At 54.2% G+C, this 13,738-nt stretch overlaps 1 protein-coding gene across 1 annotated transcript in view; it reads right to left on the bottom strand.

The window, feature by feature from the left end:
* C10H3orf20 (chromosome 10 C3orf20 homolog) overlaps nucleotides 1-13,738 on the bottom strand; it is a 46,591-nt gene that overhangs the window by 4,554 nt on the left and 28,299 nt on the right. Inside the window, exons 9-13 of the mRNA XM_068983137.1 lie at nucleotides 9,176-9,299; nucleotides 7,642-7,894; nucleotides 5,799-6,102; nucleotides 3,705-3,812; nucleotides 2,500-2,642 (exon numbers count right to left, since the gene is read on the bottom strand). Of these exons, the coding sequence (XP_068839238.1) occupies nucleotides 2,500-2,642; nucleotides 3,705-3,812; nucleotides 5,799-6,102; nucleotides 7,642-7,894; nucleotides 9,176-9,299 (932 nt within the window). The remainder of the gene's footprint in view (nucleotides 1-2,499; nucleotides 2,643-3,704; nucleotides 3,813-5,798; nucleotides 6,103-7,641; nucleotides 7,895-9,175; nucleotides 9,300-13,738) is intronic.

Below are 13,738 nucleotides of genomic sequence, written 5' to 3' on the forward strand. Positions count from 1 at the left end.
TGGGTAACAGATCTCTTGAACTTTTTCATCCTGCAAAGCTGAACCTGTCCCCGTTAAACAAGCCTCCCCACCCCCGGCCCTTGGCAACCACCACTCGACTCTGTCTCTATGGACCTGACTGCTGTAGGGGCCTCACATAAGTGCAACCGCACAGTATTTGTGGTGTGTCTGGCTTATTTCACAAAGAAATAAGCGTCCCGGTTCATCCATGTTGCAGCAGGAGTCAGAACTTCCTTCCTTTTTAAGGCTGAGTTATACTCCACTGTGTGGACAGACCACGCTTTGTTCATCCACTCATCCATTGATCGGGCGGCTTCTCCAATGCTTAGTGCACTTCACTCCCTTTTACACCAGTTTCCGGCCCTATGGATGAGCAACAGTAGTGCAGACCCAGGTCTTGTCCACCTCCAAATCCCTAGGGCCAAGCGCAAGGCTGGGCAAGCGGCAGCTGATTAGAAACTGACCGAGTGGCCTGACGTTCAGGCCGCAAAGAGGTGGCCTCTGGAGAGAGGGCTCTCCCACCACTGGAGGCGTGCAGAGGTGGCTGATGATCAGCAGACACCCTGTATGCCAGCCTCTTCTTGCTCTGACCCGGCCTCTGATGGCTTGGGACAAAATCAGCCCTCGGTCTTCATTCAACAGACATTTCCCAAGGGCCTCCTTTGTGCTGGGCCCTGAGAAGAGGATGTGAAGACAAGAAAGCGGGGATCCAGGGCTGGCGGGGCAGGGCTCCCAGCCCTCCGATGGCTTCACACACGCCGAGACCTGCAGCCACTTCCCACCCATTGCCTGGGCCTCACGGAAGGGCCGGCCTCAGGCGGCCCTGCCCCCCAGGGCTGTAGGAGCCTGGGGCCTTCCCGGGAGCCCTGCAACGCCCCCTCACTGGCCATGCCCTGGGCACCCCCACTCTCATGCTGTTTGTCACAGTCAGCCTCTGAGAGGACCCAGCCCCAGCCATGGTCTGACCGCAAGACACGAGAGACCCCAGGCAAGAACCACCGGGCTGAGCCCAGTCAGAGACAATGACCAACGATTCTCTGGCTTCACACAGCTAAGCTGGGGTGATTTGTTTCGCAGATACAGACAGTAGGAACTGTTGTTATGGCAACATCTTCTGGTAGAGATTCCATTCCCTTTGCCCCTGAGTGCTTTAAAACTGTCAACGTTAACAGGCCTTTTGAGAATTAGGAGGCGTCCTACTGGTTTATAATATTTTCAGGAATCTGCCCCTTTCCAACTGCAAGAACCCGGACTGTGTGCATGTTGCGGGGTGGGGGGTCAGGTGGGAGTGGGGCTGTGTGTGAGTACGCACACATGAGCGCACACCTGTATGACTTCCCCATCATTTCTCAAAAAGTGTTGTAAACATGACATCGGTTCCCTTCAGAGCCCTTGAACATAGCAAAGTAGGGACCTGGCACTCATTTTAGCACTAACAGCAGCACCGGGCACTGTCGCTTGCAGCCTCTCAGGAGATGCTGGGGAGCGTCTGGCCGCCGCCGTCCAGGACAGGGCGCAGGGCGCTTCCCCTCACCTTCCCACTTGACAGACGCACAAGCAGAGGCCCAGGGAGCCTGAGCGCTTGGCCCAGATCGCACAGAGAGGTGGTCTTTCTCCTGCCTCCCCCGCTCCTTTCTATCTTAGGCGTACGCAATGTTTCCCTCTGTAGCTCATCCTTTTGAGGACGGCTATCTCTTGTGTAACAGTCTTTGGCAGCTCCAACACCCCTCAGTGGAGGGCCGGCCTTCTGAGCATTTCTGAAAGTGCCTCCGCCCATGGCTTGGCTCATCTTCTGTTTGGCCCCTCCAGCCGTGTCTCCCCTCCTCCTTCAATCTCGGCGTATTTTTACTTAGACCTCGCAGCCCCTCTGCCTCCATCTTCCCTTCACCTGGGATTCCCGATGAGCTTGTCTCCAAGGACCTCCAAGCCCCCCACTTTGAGTTTCAGCCACAACGTTCCTCTCCACACCGTCAGCGTCTGCCCTTCCACAGGCTCCTCCAGCTCCTGCCTTCCCCACTAAGCATTCCAGGATTCTGGGGTCGCGGCCTGACCTCCAGGTCCCTCCAGGAGTGGATTTCTCCCCAGACCTCTTTAGGGTCAGGCAGACATTCTGATAAAGCCCAAACTCAGCGCCCTGGGGAGACACTGGCGTCAGGACTGCTAGAAAACTGAGGGCCTGGTAGGAGGTGCGGGCTACCGGACTCAGCACGTTGGGGGCGCAGTCAGAGGCAGGCCCGTGATGGCGGGCAGGCAATGCTTCTTAGGCAGGTGCTGCCCAAGCACTCAAGAATCCGTGCAGACTCCCAATACCATCGTCAGCAGCGTCATAACCCCAGGCTTGTCCCTGGACCAGGCGATACCCTCTTGCCGCCGAGACACCTGCCTTTGCTTGTTCCTCCCGCGCCAAGGGGGGCCCAGGCACCTCCCACAGTGCCAGCCCCTCCCCCCCAGCCACCCTGCCCTGCGCCCAACCCTCACCCCACACGTTTCATGCTTTACCTGAATTTGTAGTTCTCAGGCAGGAAGTAGCCCATCTTGCAGTCCTGTCGAGCCTGGAAGATCTGTTTCAGCAGATTCTGCCTGCTGAAGCCATAGCCGTTCAAAACGCAGCCCCCAAAAAGTAGCTTTCCCCCAGCGAACATCTGTTGACACACAAGGACACAGTGCAAGCTGCCCTCGGCACTAAATCTCAGGATGGGCCGCTGGCTCTCAGGGCCTGTTCCCGGACCCGAGCCTCCCCTTGGTGGCTCCAGGGAAGGGTGTGCTCTTGCCCAAGTGCCCCAGTGAGTGTGGCTGAGCCTGTTCCCTAGCCAGACCTCTGGGTCAGAGGGCGGCCTCACCGTCCCAGCCTTTGCTCCCTGCAGGCCTGACCGGCTAAAACGCCCCTTCGCAGAGCCCTGGGGCGAGCAAGTGTCTTTCTTCTCAGAGGCCCCCGACCTGCTCTGCCTCTAAGCCACTGATCATCTGGTCCTGGCGGTCGGGGGCCCCCTGAGGGCAGGAAACGTAGTTTCTCCTACTGTTCTCTGAACCCCTAACCCTGTGTGTGTCAGTCTCAACAAGAGAGGGCTGTCTGAGGTTTCTGTGCAAGGGTACCTGTTTGTTGCAGCCCAAACCAACAAGGAAACAACAAACATTCAACAGAAGGAAGACAAGTAGAGAAATGGAGAGATTCTTGTGCTGCAGGTAAAGATCATAACTAAAACGCAGGGTCTCAAAGTCAGAACATTCTTGGACAGGCCAGATACCAAAATGAGAGCAGGGTGTGCCCCAGGGTTCCCCACAGCGCCGGTGCCGGCAGGCACCCAGTGCGAACAATGAGGCCATCTGGGGGAGATGATAGAGTGATTCTTTTTCTAAACTGCCTTTTCCAAAATCTCTACAACGAATACACATGCTTATACGATATCCCGTATTTAGAAAAACAGTACTTAAAAGTAAACAGGTGAAGAGGATTTGCTTCTTTGGGTGAAGCATCCCCTGCCCCTCAGCCTCCTGGGATGGGGACATGTGGGGTCAGCCTGGGGTGGGGGGCTGGGTTCGGGGGACGAGGGTCCAGGCTGCAGCCCCGGCTCAATGTGCTGGGGGCCTCTTGGTCTGTGCTGCTCTCTGGGCCTTGGCCTGGCCCCTACGCCTGCGATTCTGCGAGGGTAGCGGCTGCAGAGGCCAGGGTGGTGGGCAGCGGGCGGCCCTGGGCCCTGGCTCACCAGAATCATGCCCTGCATCACAGCGTACTTCTTCACTAGCAGGGGCGGGTCCCTCTGCAGCGGGCCATCCAGGTCGTAGCGCAGCAGGCGATAGGGGTCGTGCCGGCACTGCCGAGAGAGAAAGCAGTGCCTGTCACGCCCAGGCCAAGGAGATGCACTGGGATTCCCATGTTCTCAGCCAAGTTGGGCTCCCCCGAGCCACGAACCACAGCCCCCCTCTAACTCCTGCCCAAGGGCCCTTGAGCCCCTGCTGTGACCATCCCTTGACCCCTCCCTTGACCATCCCCAGAGGATGTCTTGGGTCCATTCAGGGCCCTCTACTGGTGAAGGTCATTGCAAACATGACTGCTCACACCATGTGACATCCACGAGCCAGCCTCCTGGGGTGTGCAGGATTTGTTTCTCCCCTTTACCTGGGAGAAGCCCTGCAGAGATCTGCAGGTGGGTCCTGTTCCTGGGGGTCCCCCTTTCCAGGACTCCTCCTCGCTCTATCTACGCCGGCTGGCTGCCTCTCTGAACACTCCCCGTCACCCAGTCCAGCCAGAACCTGAACTGAACGTATACTTCTGGGTACAGCCTGGTCAGTCCAGAGTAAAGCTGGTCTCTCTCCTCTCCTCCTTGGATGCCACAGATCCATTGATATGACTGCTGTGTAATGGGATGTCTTCTGATTTTATCTGTCTTGTTCCAGGGGCCCCTAGCTATCCTGTCTGCCCTTTCAGTTTAAAATGTGAAACCGCACCCAGGATTCTAACTATCAGAGCGGAGGAACATCAGGGAACATTTCTGCCTTAACCGAAGACCCCAGAACGGTGGAACCAGAGTCCCCGTGAGACCCCCCCCCCCCCAGGCCTGTCCTCTGTCCTTCAATCCCGCCGCTCACTCCTGCCCTGCTTCACTCACCTCGAGCCAGACCTGCACCCTTCGCACTGCCCACACTGGGCCACCACGCCTTCCTGGGCTTCAGACAATTATTCGTGAACAGCGAATAGCCCTGAGATACGCTAAAGTCAACGCTAATCTCCCACATGGCCAGGGATGATACCCATACATGGGCAGATGCAGAGCAGGTACTCGGTAATAATGCTCATGGGATCTAACCAAACTGGAGCTGGCTCCCGAAGATACACGTGGCTTTCATGTACGAGCCCCATAGGAAGTCTTCTGGCATCTGATCAGAAAGGTTCCACTGCCAAGCCCTGAGCCCTGGCTGGCATGCAGGGGTCAGGGAGGTGGCACCCCAGGGAAGAGGGCTGGAGGGGCATCCCCAGGGCATACATGGAAACTTAGCATCCGGGTTGCAGCTGGAGGAAGAGAGGGCCCAGGGCACCAAGGCTCTGCAGGCAGTCAGCAGGAGGACGCGGAGCACTCGTGCTCACATGTGCTCACACCTGGGCCCTCTGCTCCCCAGGGTCTGAGGATGAGGCCACCCTGTGGAGCGTGCCAACCCTGCCGGGAACAGCCAAGACTTGGGAACAACTCTGCAGAAAGGGCTGGGTGGATTCCAGGCACGCCTGACTGACGGACCCCTGGGACTTCAAGCACAGTGAGCTGGAACCTGGCGCAGCCACTCCCTACCCACCTTTGCACAGGCCGCTGCCTCCACTGGGAACGCTCACCCACCAGCAAAAGCCTCTCTTCCTGGGAGCCACGGGATGACCCTGAGGCGGGCGGCCCTGTTCTGGGATCCTACAGGCCCTGTCCTCTCACGGCCCTCGCCAGGGCTGCCATGAGTGACCCCCTGGGCGCAGGACCCACACTGGGGTGCTCGGCCACGAACGCTCCAGAGCCCTGAGGGTTCCATGGCGGGCACGGCTCCTCTAAATGGTCTAGTGCGTGACCACCACGTGCAGCTTGTGGCCTGGAAAAACCGGCAGCACCCTGATGGGTCTCAAGGTCAGAACAGGCCCCCACCTCAAGCGGTGACATTCCTTGGGGACAGCAGGATGAGTGGGAGAGGGTAGGAAGAGCGTGTTCGAAGGCCCAGGGGAAAGGCGAGGGAACAGGGCCCCTGGGCGCTCAGTCAGAGGCCCAGCCCACCGCAGCCCCGGGGCCGTCCCTTCCACCCGCCTCCTGGGCCTGCACGGGACTCACCTGGATGCAGGGAGAGGCGCGGCCCTGCTGCCGGTGGCTGTAGAGCATGTCCAGCAGCCACTGGAGCGGCCCTGCCCTGGTGGGGTTCTGGCCCGACACGACCCCAAACACCAGCACCTGGCTGGGGTCCCGGGGCGCTGACAGGAAGCGCTCCAGCTCCACGTCGGACACCAGGGGGGCCCGCACCAAGCACCTGCAGCCGGCCCGGATGTCCTCTTTGCTAATGAGCTTCCGCAGCACCAGGGGGCAGTCGGAGAGTGAGGCCGCCCACCTGGTGGGGCTGCGAACCTCTCTGGCCTTCGCTCTGCCAGGAAGAACAAGCAGGTGGCACTCAGTGGGCGGGGCGCAGGCTCCAGCAGCCCAGTCCCAGATCCAGGTGGACAAAGGCCACGTGGCCGCAGAGCTGGAGTCGAGATCCAGGCAGTTCTAGCCTGGCCTCCACCACTACTGTGCAGCTCTGCCTTCAAGGGGGCCCCTGACCTCTCTGTGCCTCAGTTTCCTCTGGTGCAAAGCGGTATTCACAAGGGAATCCATCCATCCAACAGACTCTAGAATCATCCTGAACACCTTTCTTTCTCACACATCTCATGTCCCATCCAGTCTATCAGCAAGCTTGTCCACTCTACTTTCAAAACAAATTGAGGATGCGACCACTTTCCCTGCCCACACTTCTAGGAACACACCTAAACCTTCAACTGCTCTTGCGTGGCTGCCTGCAAGTGCCTCCTAATGGGTCTTTCAATTATCCTGTTATAACCAGGTGGCTCAGCTGGTAAAGAATCCACCTGCAATGCGGGAGCCCTGGGTTCGATCCCTGGGTTGGGAAGATCCCCTGGAAAAGGGAAAGGCTGCCCACTTCAGTATTCTGGCCTGGACAATTCCATGGACTCTATTATAATCCATGGGGTCGCAAAGAGTTGGACACGACTGAGTGACTTTCACTTCACTTCTTAACCAAGTCACACCCAGACATGGACAACTTATGATTATCAAAGGGGAAAAGAGTGTCGAGGGATAAATTAGGAGCTTGGGATGAACATATACACACTACTGTACATAAAATGGGGCTTCCCAGGTGGCCCACTGGTAAAGAATCTGCCTGTCGACACAGATTCATGGGTTCAGTCCCTGGGATGGGAGGATCCCCTGGAGGAGGAAACGGCAACCCACTCCAGGATTCTTGCCTGGAAAATTCCATGCACAGCAGAGCCCGGTGGGTTACAGTTCATGGGGTTACAAAGAGCGACTGCACATGCGTGTACATACAAAAGATAAACAACAAGGACCAATCTCTTGGTCAACATATCTCTTCAGAACTGCTTCCCCGACTGTCTACCTAGGGGAACACATCCCACCCCCTTCCCAGTCACTCTCCATGCCTGGGGTTGGCTGGCCTTTTACGGGATGGTAGTCTTTGCAGCGCCGGTGTTCTCAGTCACAGTGACGCACCATTTTTGTCCTCACAGGAAAGCGACTACAGACCACAGATGAATGAGTGGGCATGGGCATGTCCCAATAAAACCTTACTCATGGGTCCTAACATTAGAATTTCCTATCATTTCACGTCACAAAAAACTCTTTTGATTTTTTTCCTCCTAAGCATTTAAAAACATAAAAATGACTCTTCGCTAGCCCATAAACAAAGCAGGCAGTGGGGGGCAGACTTCAGCCCTGGCCGTAGCTTGCCAGCCTGTGCTCTAACCCTTTCTACTTTCTTCCCAGGCTTTATCCCCATCTAAGATATTTTAGCTGTTCACAGGTCTCTCTTCTATCTTTTCTCCCTCGGGTTTGTCCACCGTTGTGAGCCTCCTACCCCTCTTAGCATCTGACACATGAAGCCCACCTGCGTGGAGCCACGGCCTTGGTGTGGAACTTGCTGGGTTTCTTCCGCGTGGGGCTCACAGGAGCCGACTCAGGCTCTTCCTTTGAAGGCCCTTCAATCAAGGACTCGGGTCGGGCTGACTGCGACCGTAGTAAGAGCATATCTCCGGAGTACAGACTCAGCTTGGTGTTGCGCTCGGGGAAGAGCCCGGACTTCAGTCTGGTCCGACTGCCTTCCGCCTCTTCCTTTACTGGGTATTTGATGGTGAACAGGCCTGTGGACAGAGGACCCTGGGGTGGCTGCCCTGGACACCGTGCCTTCTCTGAGGCTGCACGCTCGCCGCTCCTCTCCGGCCTGCACTCCCTGGAGTCTGATGCAGGACTGCCCCGCCTACTGTTGTCTGGCCCAGTGCTCCCACCCCGGTGCGGGGGGCGGGCCACTCAGAGCCGGCCGAATGGAGGAACACACCAGCCTCGATTCTGGCCCTCTGTCAAGAACCCAGCTCTGATCCCTCCTGCCCCGCGGGCCTGTGTTTCGCTCCGCTTTGAGTTCTTACAGTGCTCAGTGTAGAGGCTGGGTGCCCAACGTGGCCCCGCTGGTCCCGGTGCCTCCAGCTCTGTTCTTTGCTGTACTGACTGTCTTTTGTTTTCTCTACTAGACTGGCCAGAGACCTCCCATTTCTTCATTCACTTACCAAATGCTTCCTCAATGTCGGGCATAAAGATGATCCCGCACAGGGCTCCCTGCCTCTGGGAGCTCCAGGCAGGAGTTGGGGACAGGGGTGAGAAAGCAAAGAAATATTCATAATGCTAGGTGGGAAGACTTATAATTAGAGCATGGACAAAGTGCTGTGGGAGCCCAGAGGAGTGTGTGACAGTCTGCTAGAAGGCACTGGAAAGCTTCCAGAGGCAGGGTGTAGCTGAACTGAGTATCTAGCAACAAGGAGCAACTCCCCAGGGAGGCTGTGGGGGGCACCACAGCCCTTGTGTGCCCAGCCAGCGGATGGCATGGGGTGGGAGAATCAATGTTTCTTGATACCCAGGCCCATGAGCAGTGAGGAAGAGAGCTCAGACGTGGGAGGGGTCTCAAGGCCAGCCAGCCCTGGAGACTCCACAGGCCTGACAGGGTCAGCCTGGTGACTTGGCTGTTTTCCTCTCTTCTACCAAGACCTTCAACAAGGGGAACAGGGGGTGCACGTGGATGATGGATGATATGGGAGATGGAGCCAAAAAGTGAATCCTGTGTGGGTGGGTGTGAGGACAGAGAGAGCAACAGAAAGACCAAAAGAAACCCAGGAAAAAAGCAATCACGTGGAGACATAAAGACGCACAGAGAGCTCTCAGAAGCTGAGGTTGGCAACGGCTGTCATTATCAGCTCAGCGGCCCTGAGGAAGCTCCTTCCCCACTCTGAGCTTCGTCGTCCCATCACTAATGGGGAATCCTGCTGCGCCATCTCCCTGGGGTGGTGAAGAGCTGTCCTTGGAGGTGACCTGAAGGTGGCCCAGGATCTGGGAAGCCCTGGGACAGGACTGCACTCCCGTTTCTGCCTCCCTACCTGCCGCCAGCAGGATGGAGTTCATGAACTGAGACACTGTCTTCTGAAACCGCCTCTTGATCTCTGCCAGGGCCCGGCTCATCTTAGATATCTTTTCGTCCATGATGCTGATTCTGCGGGTTATCTAGGGAGAGGCCGAGGGAAGGGCATCAGCAGCAGCCCCACCGGGAGGCGTCTGCCCAGTCCAGTGACCACAGGCATGGCCCAGCAAAGAGGATGTGCTGTCCTTGCAGGGGACCCACCTTGTCCCCTCAGCCCAGCGAATTCCTGCAAGCTGACTCAACCTGCCTCAAATGTCCCCCTCCCCCAGGGATGCTGGTTGCTCTGGGCAGAACTGTTCCTTGCCTTGGACCCCCACTGTGCTCTCTATGGGGTAAAACAGAGATTAGGTAGCCCTTTGTGATCAGCTACGTGGGAAACTGTCTCCCCAGCCAGACTCCAACCTCCTAGAGGACAAGCATCGGCTCTTGGTCTCCCTTGTATCTGGGAGCCAAGCACACAGGAGACGCTCAGTTTATGCTTGTTGTATTAGGAATAACTGGATGGCCAAATGCCTCTCAGGAGCCTCTGCTGCCTGCATGACCCTCAGAACCCTTTCACCCTGCTGGCAGCTCTCAGCTGAGAGGCCACCGTGTGCCAGGTTCCATAGACTGATTGGTACCCATGGGCGCCAGGCCAGGTCTCTAGCTCAGTTTGGGATTACTGCAAAGGGCCACCTTGGCTCCAAGGCTCCTGGGAGGCAAGTTGGGGCCATCCTGAAGGTCAACCTCTGCTTCTGCTGGGGTGGATCGAGGCTCAGCTTCTGGAGTTCATGCAATCAGTGTCTGACTTTTTTTCCAGGAAGTCCTGGCCGACTTGCTAAGCCAGCAGTAATCACTCTCCATGCTGAGCTTGCACACCTGCTCATTCCTGGCTTTCCTGCCCTGGATTCTGATCACCTTTTACTGTATCCCTAAAACTTCACCAGTCCCCTGAAGCGGGGTCCATGATGTCTGTATCTCCCACTTCACACACAGGAGGTGGGAAGCAATTTTTCCCCTGAAGAACTGAAGCCTCAAGTAGAGAACAGGGTGGGCGGTGGACAGATTTTTGAAGAACAGTGACGTCAGCTACATGTCCCTTTTTGTCCTGCAGGCAAGGCTTCTGTAAAGAATGCCCCAATTAACAGCAAAGCCTCAACCATCCTTCTGATGGTTGGTCCCAACCTCTGTCTCTGGGCTAATTTTATTTATTTTTAATTTATACCCAGTCTGCTTCCAAAAAGGATTTGAGGCAGTACTGGATGAATAAAGCATTTAAAATGAGGCATTTCCTTGCTTCCAAAGTGCTGCATTGATAGAAATATTTAGTGAGGAGCCTGACTGCAGGGCCATAAAATCTGGGACTGCCACTCTGCCTGTCACTCTGATGGGTGGTTCCTTCCAGGGTAATGCATGTCTGGGGAACCATTTAAGAAGTTTTGCAGTGACAGGGACTATGAGGGAAGAGGCCACCTTATCCGCATCCCTCAGCTTCCCTAGATGACTACAGGTTTGCTGCTGGGTGACAGGTAGCCCCAAATACACACACACACACACACACACACCCCTGATGGAGCTCTCTCACACACACACACACACACACACACACACACACACACACACACCTGATGGAACACACACACACACACACACCTGATGGAACACACACACACACACACACACACACACACACACCCCTGATGGAGCTCTCTCACACACACACACACACACACACACACACACACACACACACACAACCTGATGGAGCTGAACTGAATTTTAAAATCCCAGGAAAGAAGTGTGGGAAAGTTGGGTGGGCCTTTACACATCACTATACAAACGGGGAATCTGAGACCCAGGAAGGGATGGTAGATGAGACGGCCCGAGGCCCCCTCCTAGACAAGGCTCTCTCTCTCAAGATTTCACATAAAAATATCGAGATGCTTAACCTGCAAGCGAGGCTTGACATTTGGAAATCCTGCTTCCCACAATAAGCTTGATAGTTTTCATTTGTCGTTTTTCTGGTCAGAAGGTTGTAAAATCCAGTACACCACCCTGCATTCTCAAAGAGAAGGGGTTGCGACGAGGACGCTTCAGGGCAAGTCAGTTTCCTCTGTCAACATTAACACCTAGACTATCACCCAGAATGCAGTGGTTTTCAGAGGCTGTCTTAATGTACTTGCCTGTTTATCCCTACACTAAATGTCCCCAAGACCGTTATGTGTTTTGAGTTATGGCGTCCGTATCTGATTTCAGTGTCTTTAGACCATGAAAGTTTCCTACCTTGCTGGGTATGTTCCAGTGTTCCCTACTTTAGAGCCTATGGGAACTTAAACAGAATTTATGTCCTGCTGTTGTGTGAAAATCGTCTATCTAAATCTTAAGTATGTTGAACTGGTTCATAGTGCTCTTCATGTCTACTGTATCCTTCCACTTTTTCCAATCTATTAATTCTGCTAATTTTTGAGTTTCATATTGAAACTCCAACTAAAATCTTAATTCCTCTACTTAAAAAATAACTAATATATAGTAGAACTGTATGTAAGTTTGTTCTGTATTTTTCAAATCTCCTCCTGTAAATGTGTTATCATACTTTTATAATTTAAAAAAACCAAAAAGAAAGCATTACAGTGTACTTGTTAACAAACAACTTTCGGCTCCCTTCTGCACAGTCCGCCTCTGCAAGCTTCCTGTAGCGGGAATCCCACCTTTAGGTTCCTGCTGCAGATCTGCTAGGAACATGAGGCAAGCCGCATATGTGGTTTTAAATGTTCCTGAAGCCACATTAAAAAGTTCTCAGAAGATGAAATCAATTCTGATAACATATTTATCTAACACAATATGTCAAAAATATGATGACTGCAACATGTAATCAAAATAAATGATCAGTAAGAACCGTGACATTCTCTTTCCATACTGAGTCTTTGAAATGCAGCGTGTGCTTTCACTTCCAGCCCATCTCAGCCTCGAGTTGTCACATTTCAAGTGCTCAATAGGCATCTGTGACTCACAGCTACCGTGTTAGAACACAAGGCTTTGGACCTCTAATTGTAGCTCATGAAGGCTGCACTTAGTTAAGGAAACATAAGATGTGAATGACTGTGGGGCTTTCCAAGGCCCAGAGGGCATGTTTGGTATGTGGACTTAAGAGTGACTTCTCTCGGCTGTTTCATGAGGGTCTTCAACTGCTTACATCATGGTTCTCAGCTGTGTTCCAAATTTGAAAGATTATCAGACAGGAGGGTACCAGAAAAAAGATGACTTACTGCAATTTTACAGGGACAAAATTTTTCTATTACCTACTGCCTTGATAAGTCAATGCACATTTAAAAAATACAGTATAAAAAGGTTTTCAAGAAATATAGACATGGGACCACATACATTCTGTGTACTTAGGCACCCAACAGTGACATTCAGAGTACGAACAGGGGACCAAACTGACAGAATGGCCTCAGCACTCAGCACAGTCATTTGTCTCAGCCCAGAGGGCCTTAAAACCCTGAGGCTGCTTTGGTCTTTGGTGTGGGGAGTGTAGGCTGAAGTCACAGCCATCTGAGTTTCCCGGCTGCTTGATGAGACCCTTGAAAGAACCCAGCACCCCCTCAGCTTCCCTCGCTCCCCTACACCAAGCCGGTGAAGCTGCATCACAACCACAGGGATGCTTTTGCCCCTTCCATTAGACTGAACGTATTTCACAGACAAGAGGGAGTGAGGCCTCTTAAATATCCTTGGCAGGCAATCTAATGTTTATTGAATTAGCTAATCAATTAAAAAAGTTGAAATGCTACCAAAACGTAAGAAAAAACAGTGCAGGGCGTCCCTCCAGGAGAAACACAAGTGTTCTCTGTATCTTGCTTAGATAACACTGCTGCTGCTGCTGCTGCTGCTAAGTCGCTTCAGTCGTGTCCAACTCTGTGCAACCCCACAGATGGCAGCCTACCAGGCCCCCCGTCCCTGGGATTCTCCAGATAACACTGGTCTCCAACAAATGTCTGCCTCGCCTGTGCCCACAGAAAGGGAAACTGGGACACTTCTGAGAGTGAAACTAAAGTGAAAGTTGCTCAGTCTGTCTGACTCTTTGCGACTCCATGGACTATAGAGACCATGGAATTCTCCAGGCCAGAATACTAGAGTAGCCATTCCCTTCTCAAGGGGATCTTCCAAACCCAGGGATCGAACCTAGGTTTCCTGCGCTGCAGGTGCATTCTTTACCAGCTGAGCCACAGGGGAAGCCCAAGAGTGAAAGGGATGGGACTAATAATTTGTGGGCTGACAAGTATGAACCGGGACTGGGCCGGGGAAGACTGGGAGGTGTGGTCCCCCTGCTTCCACTCAAGCAAGCCAATCCCTTGTGTGCAGTGCCAGTGGCTGCTGCCCCCAGGAGTCCTTGGCGACCCCAGTGTCTCACAGTGAATGTCAACTGTTCTCCTCTGGACTTTAAACTCCTGGGGGATCGGGGACTTTGTCCCCTTCATCCTCTCCATCTCTCTGCAACACTATGGACCAGGCACAGAGGAGGTTCCATGAAGACCCAGTGAACGAA

This window comes from Capricornis sumatraensis, chromosome 10, assembly GCF_032405125.1.
Source record: "Capricornis sumatraensis isolate serow.1 chromosome 10, serow.2, whole genome shotgun sequence".
Classification (NCBI taxonomy): domain Eukaryota; kingdom Metazoa; phylum Chordata; class Mammalia; order Artiodactyla; family Bovidae; genus Capricornis; species Capricornis sumatraensis.